The sequence below is a fragment of the Macrotis lagotis genome, chromosome 5, assembly GCF_037893015.1.
Source record: "Macrotis lagotis isolate mMagLag1 chromosome 5, bilby.v1.9.chrom.fasta, whole genome shotgun sequence".
In the NCBI taxonomy this organism is placed as follows: Eukaryota; Metazoa; Chordata; class Mammalia; order Peramelemorphia; family Peramelidae; genus Macrotis; species Macrotis lagotis.
Window position 1 is genome coordinate 116,890,185 of NC_133662.1, and position 15,112 is coordinate 116,905,296.

A 15,112-nucleotide genomic window follows, 5' to 3' on the forward strand; every position below is an offset into this window, starting at 1 on the left:
GGTTGATTAATCTTTCCACAACCAATCCATAAACAAGTCAGAATTTAGTTCCTGGATGTCCAATACAATTCATCTACCTCATTTAAGACACAGTTTATTCCTAAAATGCATTTTAAAACAGGAATAAGAAATGATTTTTTCCCCCAAATATTTGCTCAATCCTACCAAGCAAACATTTTAACCTAAAGCACCTTTGTGGTAGTTGTTTTCACATGAATTCATATTATTCTGAGTATATTGCAACTAAGGAGCAAATGACTTTAGGCTGTTGTGAGAGGCACAAATGTGTAAAGTATTGATTACTTTTCTTCATTTACTTGGTTGTTACTTCTGCAAATAAGAAAGAGAAATTCTACTGTTTTTATTTGCAAGCGTTTTTCTAAAACTTTCACTTTACACTCAAAGGATAAAAATTTATTAAAAGGATGATTTTAGTTAAAATTCAGGGGGTGGAGGAAGCACTTTCTGATTGGCAACTTCATATTTTTTCTTTCTTCTCTTTATTCTGTCTAAAGGATACCAAACTCTGTAGTTCTCACGCTCCTTCTCAAAAGGAAAAAAAAGTCTTACTAAATCCAACTGATATTTCTGAAGAGGATAGTTACAGATATCTTCCTGCCTCCAGTGGAATTTTATTTTCTAATGACCATCTACCTATCTGAAGTGAATCTAGCATTCCAAAAAATCCATTCCTATTGTGGATGTGTTAGTTTCTCGTCTTTTCAGATCAGATTAGAAGTGATTCTTTGATGTTTTCATAGCTTCCAAAATCTTTCTGTCTGACTGAAAGTAAAGAATGTTGTAGTTTGAAGGTGGTACTGGGCTAAAGGTGAAGAATTTTCTAGTTTTGGGAGTTCGGCTAAAAACAATTGTAGTATTACTATGCAAACTTAAAAATCACTCTGCCTTATTCATTATCCATAAGGAATTTATTTTTCCTTTAAGTTTCTGGTTTGAGAAATTTCCAGGGTTGTGAATCCAAATATTGTGATCATTTGAGGGTGTTTTTTTTTAATCTGAGCTTTACTACAGCAAATCAGCATACTATTATTTACAGAATTACAAAAGTTGCCATGGTGCTACAGATCACATTTTATTTTTGTTTTTGTTTGCAGGGCAATGGGGTTAAGTGACTTGCCCAAGGTCACACAGTTAGGCAATTATTAAGTGTCTGAGGCCAGATTGAACTCAAGTACTCCTAACTCCAGGACCGGTGGGTGCTCTATCCACTGGGTCACCTAGTCTATCCCACATTTTATTTTTGAACAGATATGTTTTATTTACTTTAAACCCTGAAAGTCTATGAAGGAGTAGGAAGCAAGAGTTGGGGTTCATGAGGTAAAATAGTGGTGGAATTAATGTTGAAAATTTGAAATTTTACTTAATGATTTATCATTATCAGGTAAACCAAGTCTATGAAATCTGGAATTTTCTAATCTAAATCTAATCTAAAATCCCAGATTTAAAGTTGAATGAAATAAAATACTTTATAGGGTTCAAATTAACTGTGTTCATGGCATATAGAGAGACATGGCACAGTAGATTTAAGAACAGGCTAAATAGCTAGGAAGATTTGGGTTTAATTCCTACCTCTGACATAGACTGGCTGAGTCTCCTTTGGCAACTCTAGTTGCCCTAGGCAACTCTTTAAAACCATTGGTAGAGAAAGTTTCATCTTGGGAGCTCCTTATAAAAAATGAAATCATAAAGTCCCTGTCTTCATGGCATTTAATGGTACCCTCTATTTGGCTCTGTTTGATTCATGAAAGTCACAGTTCTATGCAGAGCACAATGATAGATGCTGAGTGAGAGTTCATAATTCTGGAATTTAGCTATGACTATAAATTCCACAAAAACTCTTTTCTTCTCCCTTTAAATTACTTCATGTGCTGATCTCATCAGCTCCCATGGATTCCAAGATCATGCCTATGTAGATAATTCTCAAATCAATTCATTTAGCCCTAAACCCTTCCCTGGCTTCCAGTTCCTATTTCCTACTACCTGTTGGACATATCCAACTGGATATCCCATAGATTTCTCAGCTCAACATGTCCAGAGCAAAACTTATTACTTTTTTCTTGAAAACTCTCTCCTCTTCCGAACTTTTTCCTTACTGCCAAAGTCACTACCACCACCGCCCTCCCAGTTACCCAATCTCAAAATCTAGGTGCCATCCTTTACTTTTCACCCTCTCACACCAGGTCCCTTCCCTTCCTCTTCCCCCTATATCCAAGCATTTGCCAAGACCTACCTTCAAAACATCTCTCAAATGTTCCTCTCTTTCTTCTTTCCTTGTTTAGACCTTAGACCTTTTTTCCTTGTTACAGACAGAGGAGTTTAGACCTCTCATTCATGACATTTCAATAGCCTTCTGGTTGATGTTCTAGTCTCTAGTCTTCTCTCTCCTCTAATCCATTCTTCATTATTAAAATGATCTCAAAGCATAGGTTTCTCTCTCTCTCTCTCTCACTCTCTCTCTCTCTCTCTCTCTCTCTCTCTCTCTCTCTCTCTCTCTCTCACACACACACACACACACACACACACACACACACACACACACACACAGACATTCTTCCATTAAACTTTAATACTCCTTATTACTTCCAAGTTCAAATATAAAACCTTCTGCTTAACTTTTGGAACATACCATAACCTGGTGCCTTGCTTTCCTCCATATACTTATTCTTGGATCCAGTGACACTAAGACCTTTTGCTAGTCCTCACATAAGATATTCCCATCTTTTGACTCAAGTGAATTTTCACTTTGTTCCCCCACCCCATACCCCAATGCTTTCCTTCTTCTCCTCATTGTTTCCCTGGCTTCTTTCAGATCCCTACTAAAATCCCATCATTTGGAAAAAGCCTATCCTGATTTTCTCTTTATGCCAGTATCTTTCCTCTGATAGTACCTCCAAGTTCTAAGATAACTTTTCTTTGTTTCTATGTTGTCTTTCATCTTGGAGGCTGAGACCCTTGAGAGTAGGCATTTTTTTTAGCTTTTCTTTTTATCCCAGAGTTAGGACAATGTTTTGGGAAATAATAAATATTTAATAAATGTTTCTTGATGTGACTGTTTTAACTTCTTGTCTCATCCAACGTTTACTAAATAGAAGATACTGTTAGATATGTCGACCATATTTAATTTGAGGCTAGAGAATGCTTCTCAGATCAGCTTTAGACCTGTTTTTTTATGGCATAATTATCAGTTGATTTCTTCTGTAAACTTCCCTCTTATTCCTTTTCCTCTGCTGAATTTGAAAAAAATCTTTTTTTTTTGTTTCAAAATGGTTATCAAGTGATGTATCATTACAAAGTGAACAATTCTACAAAACAACTTTTCTATTCCCCAAAGTAATAGAATACCGTGTGCAGCAATCTGGAAATATCCTTGTTGATGGGACAATAAAACCTGAAGACAAAGGCCCTTCCACTTTCTTTCTTGCTGTGCATAGGTTACAGATACTAATTTATCATGCCAACTTTCAAATATTTTAAAGGCAACTTTCAGATTTTCTCTGTGGGGCTCCAATGAATCCTCAGATTTGTGAAAACACCCATTTGGAGTTTTAACTTTTAATTTTCTGTGTCCAAAAACCAACCCCCTCAGAATTGGATTACTACCTGTTTCTCCATCAAATGACTCTAACCTTCCTTATAAGCCTGTCGGTTTTAAGTTAGAAATGCCTCTTCTCATTTTTTTCCTAGCCGACCCTCTGTATTCATCCCTCTTCCTTTCAATCACTTTCTTTCTGTGTTGGAAATCCATTTTCTCAGTCTAGTCTAATACCCCTGCCTTTTCACATGGCTTCCTTTGGAAGCAGTTGGCGGTTACTTCAACCTTCTGCCCCACCCCCACATCATTTTACAATCCCAAAATGTTTTCTTCTTTTCTATCATCTCCCTCTCCCCTACAGTCCCATTCCCATCCATACTGTTTTCCAAGTAACCTCAATGTGGCAAACCATCTTTTTGCACAAAACTAGGAAACCTCTCTGGGGAATTCAGCCTAAGTCTTTTTTTTTCTCACTTGCCTCCTCCACCCAACGCTACCACAAGCTAGGCTGGTTCCCTCTGGTCCCCCAGTTGTTCCGTGTCCTCCTTCCCTTCCCCCTCCCCCCATCCAATCCAGACCCGCCACCCCCTCCCGAGTCCATCTGCTTCTGTGTCTGTCTCCTTGTCTCTCACTCCCTTCCCTCTTTGCCCTCCCTTCTCCACCTCCCATTCTGCCCCCAACACTCAGAGCGCCAGCTCCGCCCCTCCAACCCACCCCCAGTAGCTCAGAATCTTCTCCGGTCGTTGCCAGGACAACCAGTCGATACCAAGCAAATAGGCATCCTGCTAAAGAAAAGGGGGTGGGGGGGGGGAGTTGAAGCAATACAGCAGCTTGGTAACAAAGAAGCAATAAAAGCAGCCCCCAAATGGAGAGCAGGAGACAAGTCTGCGAGAAAATCTCAAATCGAGCACCGTTCTTTTTCTTTGTGCATGTGTTGGAGGAAAGGCATCTTTCTACATAGCTAGAAACCACATCAGTTTAAAAAAACGGGGCGGGGGTTGAGGGGGGACAGAAAAAGAGTATTTTTCCAGTTTTCTGGGGAAAGAAAATCAACAGCTTTAAACGCTCGTTTCACAAACGCCTGGATACTACTGGATTTGCCCAGTTTACGTTTCAGTTTGGGACTCTCCAGCTATTGCGAGGGATTCGAGTTTTCTTCCATCACTCCAGCCGATCTTTTGGCCAGCGTTTTCCCATAAGGGTGATAAGATATGTTTATTGGCAAGATGCACTTCTACGAAAATGCATTCACATCAGCTCTGGGGGAATATGAGTTCGTGATTGAATAATGCATCAGAGTGAACTAGACTGTACAAAACTGAATCTCCACGTACGCTGTTCAGCTTGGTGATTTTCAAAGACATACTTGAACAAAGAAGGATTGGCTGAACCAACCGCCTTTGCCACTCTGAGAGTATGACCCATTTCCCTACAATAAGCAGAAAATAAAGCTGTTTGAAAATTCAGAGCCAGCGTCCTTTTGTGCTTTTTGACCGGGAGGAATTAACTGTTCCTTGGACTGCTTTTCACCTCAAGCAAAGCGAAAGCGAATGTTCACTTGGAGATGACGAAATGCAACCCAGAAACGGTGGTCGGATTTTGCCACAAGTGTAACCTTTGAGGACTAAAATGCGGGTGGAAGTGATGTTACGCTTTTTGGAAGGTTAATTTCTTGATTATTTAAAATATTTGGAAGCAGTATCTTGTCACACACGAATAAAGTACAGTACTTTCAGTGCCAGGAAATGTCAGGACAATCTCTGTGATTTAGTATCGTTTTGAACTGATACTGTATCCATTATAGCAGCTTCCCCCCTCATCCAAGCTAGATGGCAATTCAAAGATCTCCACACAGATTCTTTTCATACAATTTTCTCCTTTAAATGAATCTTCAATCCAGTTGCCTAGGATTTCAGCCCAGCTTCTTTCCCCCACCCCCGACACACACACACACACACACATACACAAAAACACCCCAAAAAACAACCACCACGCACGCGCGCCCCCGCGCGAACACATATTGTAAAAGAAAGGAGAAAAAAAAATCTGATCTTGGCTGCTTAAAATGATCGGTACCGAAGTGAACTGCATTCAAGCTATAAACATGGACTCATACACGTCAGAGATGTGTCATTCCACTTTCACTGAAGATGCATTAATTTTGTAGTTCCGTCCACTGATAAAATGCAAGCAAATCCATTTTTTTCCAAGAAAACAGTTCCCGCCTCAGAAAAGTATATGCAGATATGGATGTGTGTGTGTATATATATATGTTTGTGTGTGTGTGTGTGTGTGTGTGTGTGTATGTACATTTACATCAGTGAACGAGAGCAGCAAGACTGGGGAGTCTGATAAAAGCCACGGGCTAATCGGAACATATTTATTTATTTCATGCCGTTATTGCCACGGAGAGGGGGAGGGGTATGGCTGCCGCTGCCCGGTTTTGCATTTTTCACATCTGGCCTACAGACCAACTCATTCTAACTCGTGATCTCCTTGGACGAAACTCGATCTTCGTGGTTTAAATACCTTCCAAATCGGGTTGATTTTTCACGATTGCCTCCGATTAAAAGGCAAACGCTGTGCACTATCTGTTGATCCTTCATGGGGACACAGAGAACACGCTGCAAAAACAAACACGGGCTAAACCATTGTCTTTAGGTTAACACACATACATTGGAACACATACTCGAAGGCGAAAGGGAGGGAGAGAGGGAGGGTTGAGTGAGGGGAAGGATATAGACGGAGATATAGACTGGGGAGAGTCACAGCAAGTCAAGTTAACCCACTCCCCGCCCATAACTCCCCCCCCCATCCCGTGTTAATTAATTCCAAACAAAGCAAGCCAATAAAGTGATGCATTATTATTTGCAAGCGGAGGGAGACGAGAGGCATGTATTTTTAATTGATTTATTTATTTGGAGGGCATTAATTCTCAGTCTAAGGCTGATTTTCAAATCGTTTGCAAAACGCGGCTCCATTGTTCGCTCCAATTGCAAGCCCAGCCCCCTCCTTTGTGTGGCGGCGCCGGGATTGGTCGGCTGCGGGCGGGGGCTGCCGTCAGCGCTCGGGAAGCCCATTCATCTGTGCACTTGGGCGTTGGACTCCGCATCTTATTAGCAACCAGGGAGATTTCTCCATTTTCCCCTTGTCTACAGTGCGGCTACAAATCTGGGATTTTTTTTATTACTTCTTTTTTTTTAAACTACACCTGGGCGCCTTTTTTTTTGTGCTCGACTTTTCCCCCCTTTTCCCTCCCTCCTATGCTGCTGCTTTTTGATCTCTTCGACTAAAATTTTTTATCTGGAGTGTATATAATCGGTTCTGTTCTCTCTTCTCTTCCACCACCCCCATCCCCCCCTCCCTCTGGTGTGTGTTGCTGCTGCTGCTGCTGCTGCTGCTGCTGATCGCCCAGTATTTATACCAACCCAAGGTTCTTTGTTTCCCCCCTTTTGGATCTGTTGAGTTTCTTTGTTGGATAAGCCAGCATGGGTGCCCAGTTCTCTAAGACCTCTGCAAAAGGAGAAGCTGCTGCTGAGAAACCCGGGGAAGCAGCAGTAGCTGCATCGCCTTCCAAGGCAAATGGACAGGTAAATGGAACCCTTGGTTTTATTCACTTATTTGGTGTCTTCTCCCTCCCTTGTCTCACCCCTTTTCTTCCTCTTGGGTTGTGCCTTGGGTTACATTCTATGGAAAGGAGCATGGCCGGATTCTAGTCTCAAACTTGAATGAAAAGGGACAGTTTGCACGGTTCATTTCTCCTGGGAGATGGCTCCCCCCCACTAAGAATGGTTCCTGGTGAATTCTATAGTGTATATATATATATATATGTGGAAAAGTAGTGTATTCATTTAAAATGGCGTGGTTTTGAGCATGATTAGCTTTGTCTCCCCCCCCTCCCCTTAGTCCAGGTTGTCTTTTTCCTGAAGGCATTGTGTTTGGTGGCTGAGATGTTTTTCCGTTGTGGCTGGTTGGCCATAGTGATTTCTTAACCTGGGGGCTTGGGGGGGGGGGGGTGAAGAGAGAGAGAAAAAGAGGAGGAGGAGGAGGAGGAAGAGGGGAGGGAGGGAGCGTGTGTGTGTGTGTGTGTGTGTGTGTGTGTGTGTGTGTGTGTGTGTGTGTTTGGGGGGGGGTCGACGCATGCGGGTGGTAAAAGATAGGTAAAAGGAGCCTTAAGACACCTAAGGTGCTTATTTTTAAACAGTTGAAGCGTGCTCCATTGAGCTCGGAACGGAGTCTTAATGGTTGTTGTTAGTCGGAGATAGATTTGGGGGGGAGGGAGGAAGGCTGCCTTTAGTTCCTTGGCTGTGTTTTTACGCCGCCGCCGCCGCCGCCGACCCCCCCCCCCAGCTCGAAATCTTTATTTTTGGGAAGCCACGGTATTAATTACACGATCCTCCGCTAAACGCCCCCTCAGGACTGGAAAGTCCCGATCTCTCACTGTCCCTTCCAAAGGGAATTGGCAGTGGGAGGGGACCGAGGCGATGGCTGTGCTCGGGTCGGGTCGCCGGCACCCCCCGGGCAGGGATGCTGCGGGCCCCGGGCCCCCGGGCCCCGCTTTGCAGCCCCCCGGGCCCACCACGCCTCTTTTCCTAGAGCAGATGCTGCTGCTTCGCCCGGACCCACCCGGGCCGGCTCGGAGCCCGTTCAACATGCAGAGCCAGGGGCGCGGGGGGGGGGGGGCGCCCCGAAGCTGCACAGAGTCACAGGAAGGGGGGGCAGGGGAGGGGGCCCGCAAGCTTCCGCGCTTCCTCTGTCGTGGGCTCTGCCCGGGTGGGAGGGAGCTTTGTTCGGGCGCCACGGGAAGCGAGCCGGGGAGCGAGCCGCCGAGCGAGCCGCCAGCCTCGGCGGAGCGGCCGGGCCGGGCCGTGGAGCCGCAGCGCCCTCTGGCGGCGCCCCTCCGGGGCCGGCGCCGGCTCGGCAGGGGGAGGGGAGGGCCCGGGGCCCCGGGGCTGACCCGCTCCCCGCTTGTCTGTCCCTGCAGGAGAACGGCCACGTGAAGGTGAACGGCGACGCGTCGCCCGCGGCCGCCGAGCCGGGCGCCAAGGAGGAGCTGCAGGCCAACGGCAGCGCCCCGGCCGCGGACAAGGAGGAGGCGGCGGCGGCGGGCGCTGCCCCGGCGGCCGGGCCGGAGCGGGACGAGGCGGGCCCCGAGGCCGCGGGCCCCGGCGACAAGGAGGCGGCGGCGGCGGCGGCGGAGGGCGAGGCCGCCGAGCCCGCGTCCCCCGGCGCGGCCGAAGCAGAAGCCGCCTCGGCCTCGTCGTCGTCGTCCCCCAAGGCGGAGGACGGGGCGGCGCCTTCCCCCGGCAGCGGCGAGACCCCGAAAAAAAAAAAAGAAGCGCTTTTCCTTCAAGAAGTCCTTCAAGCTGAGCGGCTTCTCCTTCAAGAAGAACAAGAAGGAGGCGGGCGAGGGCGGCGAGGCCGAGGGCGCCGCCGGGGCGGCCGCCAGCCCCGCCGCCGCCGCCGCCGCCGCCGCCGCCCCCGAGGCCGGGAAGGACGAGGCGGCCGCCGCCCCCGAGCCCGGGCCCGCGGAGGAGCCGGGCGCCGAGCCCGGGCCCGCGGAGGGTAGCGGCGCCGGCGGGGACGCGGCCGCCGCGCAGGAGCCCCAGGCCGACGAGCCCGCGCCCGCCCAGGCGCCCGCGGGGGACGAGGGCCCGGCCCAGGAGAAGGCCGCCGCCGCCCCGGAGGAGGCCCCCGCCGGCGCCGACAGCCCCGCGGCGCCCGCGGCCCCCCGAGGCCGAGGCGGCCAGCGCCGAGGAGCAGCAGCCCCCCGCAGCAGCCCCCGCCCCCACAGCCTCCGCAGCCCCCACACAGGAGGCCCCGTCCGAGTCGAGTCCAGAAGCCCCCCCGGCCGAGGCGGCGGCGGAGTAAGAGGGCCGCAGGGCCCGAGATCATCCAAGAACTTTTCTCCCCCCTGTTTGTTTGTTGGAGTGGTGCCAGGTACTGGTTCTGGAGAACTTGTCTATAACCAGGGATTGATTTTAAAGATGTCTTCTTTTTTTTTTTAATTTTTACTTTTTTTTTTAAAGAGAAAAAAACAGTTTTTTTCTCCCTCCCCACAGATCCCATCTCAAATCATTCTGTTACCACCATTCCAACAGTTCGAGGGAGAGTTTAAACACCCCTCTCTCTGCCTTGTTCCTTTTATTTTTTTTTTGCATCAGTATTAATGTTTTTTGCATATTTGCATCTTTATTCAAAATGTAAACTTTCTTTGTCAATCTATGGACATGCCCATATATGAAGGAGATGGGTGGGTCAATAAGGGATATCAAATGAAGTGATAGGGGCCACAATGGGGAAATTCAAGTGGTGCATAAAATTGCCAAGATGATGTGCCACAAGAAATGATGATGTAAAGGGGTTAGTCTTTTTTTAAAAGAAAACTTATTACGATGTATTTTGTGAGGCAGGCGTTCTATAAGGTTTACAACACTAAGAAGGAAAGAAAAAAAAATACCCAGATGAAAAAAAAAATTCATAGTCTTAGGAGTTCATTTAAACCATAGGAACTTTTCACTTATCTCATGTTAGCTGTACCAGTCAGTGATTAAGTAGAAATACAAGTTGTATAGGCTTTATTGTTTATTGCTGGTTTATGACCTTAATAAAGTGTAATTATGTATTACCAGCAGGGTGTTTTTAACTGTGACTATTGTATAAAAAAAACAAAAAACAAATCTTGATATCCAGAAGCACATGAAGTTTGCAACTCTTTCCACCCTGCCCATTTTTGTAAAACTACAGTCATCTTGGACCTTTTAAACACAAATTTTAAACTCAACCAAGCTGTGATAAGTGGAATGGTTACTGTTTATACTGTGGTATGTTTTTTGATTACAGCAGACAATGCTTTCTTTTCCAGTCGTCTTTGAGAATAAAGGAAAAAAAAAATCTTCAGATGCAATCGTTTTGTGTAGCATCTTGTCTTATCATGTTTTGTAAATACTGGAGAAGCTTTGACCAATTTGACTTAGAGATGGAATGTAACTTTGCTTACAAAAATTGCTATTAAACTCCTGCTTAAGGTGTTCTAATTTTCTGTGAGCACACTAAAAGCGAAAAATAAATGTGAATAAAATGTATAAATTGGTTGTGTTTCTTTTATGGATGCTTTGAACAGTCAAAGAGGCTTCCAGTCTGCTAAATTTGTGTGGAGGAAAATCTTGCATGCCATCCAAAGTAAATTTTTTGGTTCTTAATCATATCTACTTTCTAGATTTCATAGTAAGCAATATCAAATTGCATTCGAGATTTTTAGCCATCCTATGTCAAATCTGTGACACAATATTAATTTCTCAGCACTTAATCCTCATTAAAAAAAACTGTACTCATACCTTTACTTTGTAAATATAGAGCATGCCAGATTATTGCCTCTTTGAGACATGTGATGTGATCCTAAAGGGCTTCTTGGAATGTTTAACTTGAGAATTTCCTAAATCATTTTGTCATCTTGCTCCTTCAAAAAAAAAAAAAAACCTATGTTTTGTATTGAGTCAGCTTTTTTTGCGGATGAGTCATGAAAAATGGCAGAATTTGTATGGAAACTGGTTGCTTGGTATTTGCCATTGTAACTGCTTGGCTCTTGGCTAACTTCCAAAGTATTGCTCAGGACATGTGTTATACCTTAATAAAACAGTAGGCTTATGTAAAAGGTAGTAATGGTGTTGAATGGAGGAGATTGAAGTGTTGTTGTTTTTTTTTTAAGTTTATAGGAGAGTTTAGCATTTGCCTCAATTTAAAATTTTCAGCAAAAAAGTTGGAAGCAATTATGATTTAGTTTATGAGGGTGACACGTTAGCACCTTGTTCCCTAAAGGAAAAGACAGTTGAGAATCTAATACTTAAAGCTTACCTATTATTCTGCTCTGTGTACTACCCTACTTATTGACTGGGTGTTTTCTATTCCCTCTTTTATTCCAAATTGAAATGTATAGTTTAGGATCTGTATCAAATACTATGACTTCATTTCATGGAGAGAAAGAGTACACACCTGTTCTTACTGCCTTTAATAGGAGGAGCAGTCTTTCCATGTTGTTGTTTTTTTTTTTATTAGTGTTTAACATGGCTATAAAGTCCAAAACTTAGCACACTTGTGTAACAAATAACTACAAGAAGTTAGATTTTTATATGTCTTAATAGAAGATTTACACATTCTTTTTAAAAATAGACAAAAACCTTAAGGTGGGAACTATTACTGTTTTACAGGTTATTCCACCCTAGAATTCCCAAATCAGTATATTTGCAGCCCCTAGTTGGCCAGAATAGCCTTGGAATGGTGGTTTCATAGCTTTGGAGTCAAGTGAATGGTAAACTTTTGTTATTCTGGAGTTGCTGAGATCTATTGTTTTGAATAGATGATTTATTAACTGCTGCCAAAAAGACAGCAGGGCACTTATGAAGGTGGTAACTTTTCTGTCCTAGTGATGAAATGAAATTTCACATATACCCTTTTATTTACATTTTTTGTACATCTTAATGTTATCTAAAGGGGGAAATGTTAATATGGGCTCTCGTTTTTTGTAACTAGGAATAAAATTTAAAGATTAAATAAAATTAAGTACAGTAATGCTGTTGTACCATTAGTATTGTCTACTACCACTAACAATGTTTTTCTTTTGGCAATTGCCACTGTTTCAAAATGTAAAGTCAGATGCAAATATAGAACCGACTAATATTACTATCACCCGTTAGTGGATTTGTTGGAAAATCCAAATTTTCCATTGTATAAAATAAAGCTTTATCTGCTGGTGTAATCAAGGTCTACTGAAATAAGATTAAATATAGATATTACAAAGAATAGACTTTAATTGCAACATACTGTTGGATGAAAAGTCCTGTATTCCTGTAGGAGGGATTATTAGTTGAATCAATACATAGCTAATAAAAAAAATCTTACCCAGGATTTCAAATAGAGAACTTTTATCTTTGAAAAAAATTTGCAATTTTGCATCCTTTTCTCCTAGATTAAAGCAACTTCATTTAAAAACCCCTAGTAAACTTTATTCGTGGGTGGTGGGACAAGAGAAGGAGGCCCTTTAAGGACACAAAGGTTTAGGGGCTTATTTTATTGGAAGTTTAGGCATGGCTAAATAAACCACAAAGAGCCCACCAAAATGATTTTTACAGTCACCAGTTAGCCTATTCTTTATCTTACCTGTAAGTTATCCCATTAGTCAAAAAAATGACATTCATCTACATTTTCCCAATAATAAGTATATGCTTAAAACAGAAGGCAGCAAAGGAGAATTTTGTAAATACTGTCAACTAACAAATGATCCATTCCCTGCTGAGTGACTCTAGTATGAACACATTTTACCTTAGTGCTAGGCTACTTAGAAATAAGTATAATGTGAATTTAAGCAACTTTAATTAAGTTCTATGTTTTATGTGGTTTGGCTCTTTTTGACTCATTTGACTAAACGTGCATATACCATATTTGGACATATACATATATACAAGAACTTGAAAAGGGATGAAATAGACAACTGAACTTAGACTACAAGGTTTCTTCCCTACTTTAACTTTCACTGTAGTAAAATGGATTACTTAAACATTTTGAAATTCCCACTGTTAGTTGGACTAGGTGGTTCCACAACACTTTTAGATGATGATTTAGTAAAGAATAAAATTCTGTAGTGTCAAATATTAAGGGATGACTATAAAGAAATGAGATTGGTTTAAACTTACTTCAGAATGTTGATCTTAGACTAATCACTGAACAGCTTAGCTATACTTTCCATTGCTTGAAGTTTTTGAAAATGTTCACACAAAATATATTTCAGTATTTATAGCCAGTCCCCAGTTTTTACCAAAATGTTATTAACTTGTTTGGACATCTACATTTTGCACGAAAAATGGCTTTTTTGAGTATAAGGGATTTGTCTTAGTGACTGAAGATTTGCCAGCAATGAGAATATCTTTAAAAACAAATGTATCTTGGACTCTGGAGGCAATTCCAGAAGAAGAGTTACAACAGTGTTTAAAGAAATGACAGGATAGTTTGCTTGGGTGCTTAAAAAATGCCTTTTTCATTCATTTGTTCATTTGAACAAATGCATAGCTTCTCAAGGAGAGTACTTTTAACAAGCATGATGCTCATTTGAATGCCTAATTTCTTTAATGTTTGTTGAAACAGTTTCATTATTTAATATTATGGCATGTGTATGACCATTGGCACTGTCAATGCCATGAAAATGTTACTTAACTCAAACTTGTCCATACCATGGAAATATAAGGACTCAGTGTAAGATAGCTAGCATTATTTATTGTAATCTCTTTAGAGTCTTGATAAAATCAAATGTGGACAGATATCAATAGCTGAAAAGTTTGACCTTTCAGAATCAAGCAAAATCATAAGTATTCAGAAATTAAATGAATTCTGAAGAGTTCAGTTGAGGTCACTTTAAAATCGAGAAGCAAGTTAAAACAATATATTTTCTTACAGCAATTGTAAAACAGTACTGAAAAACAAAAAAATAAAAGTTCCCACAAGATAACCATTCTTGAAATAGACTCCAAACCAACATTACAAGAAGACTAAGTCCCATTCTCCTCAACTTCTTTCTGCTCTGTTCCTTTTTTGGTCCTTTCCTTCAGAATAAGGGAATTAGAAACAACCAGTCTCCTCTCCCCCCCCCCCCCGCCCCCCAAGAAAAGTCAATGTTGAAACCTAGAATGGCACTGCTTCAGGAAGTATTTGCAAGACTGTGAAAGGAAAACAAATCATTCATTACTTTGGAATATGAGGAAAACACAAGATACTGGACAGCAGAAAATATAATCGCCTGGTATGATAATGGAAGTTTTACTACAAGGATTGTGAGAGAAACTTGACTTTCTCTTCAGAAAAAAAAGAAAAAGAGACTACTATCATGGACTATTTAAATTATTTGAAAAAGAATTTAAGATATTTTTTTTACCTATGATTATGTAACAAAATATTTTTATCATGGAAATTACGTTTCAAGCATTTAGATGTAGAACCAAAAGGAAAGTTTTTTAAAAGTTATATACAGCTTGATCTTATGCTTTCTCTCTGGTTTGGATACCTTCTTTTGATAAATACTTTCAGTCTGCATATTTTTAATCCAAGATATTAAATTTACTAAAACAAAAAATCTGTAGACAATTGGTTGTATTATGCTTCTGCCAAGAAAATATAAGATATGGAGAACTAATATTTGTATCACTGGAGGAAACTGCTTCAAACTCTTCTCAAGTCAATGAGTAAGATATTTTTTCAAGGTATTCCCCCCCTCCTTCTTTTTTAGTCTCTATATTTGAGGAATTTAAAAATTAGTGAAATCTGCACTTCTCGTGATAACTACCAGTAGTAAGTATTTAATGTCATTATAGCAAATTCTAAAAGTAAAAATGCCAATTCTGATTCTTTTGTTTTGTTGGATTAGAACTGATAACATTGAAGATTTCAGGTACTGTCAACCATCTTTCAAAAGTATTTTTGGCAAAGAAAATATAGAAGTATTTACCAAGAGCTGCTGTAGCTGCTACTTCTGCTTCTACTACTGCTGCTGCTGCTGCTGCTGCTGCTACTGCT

At 42.1% G+C, this 15,112-nt stretch overlaps 1 protein-coding gene across 1 annotated transcript; it reads left to right on the forward strand.

The window, feature by feature from the left end:
• The first annotated feature begins 6,428 nt into the window (after positions 1-6,428).
• Positions 6,429-14,177, forward strand: MARCKS (myristoylated alanine rich protein kinase C substrate). The gene is given in 4 exon segments (XM_074187399.1): positions 6,429-7,143; positions 8,538-8,876; positions 8,878-9,282; positions 9,284-14,177. Coding segments are annotated over 4 exon segments (987 nt in total). The 5' UTR covers positions 6,429-7,041; the 3' UTR covers positions 9,425-14,177.
• Positions 14,178-15,112: the final 935 nt, after the last annotated feature.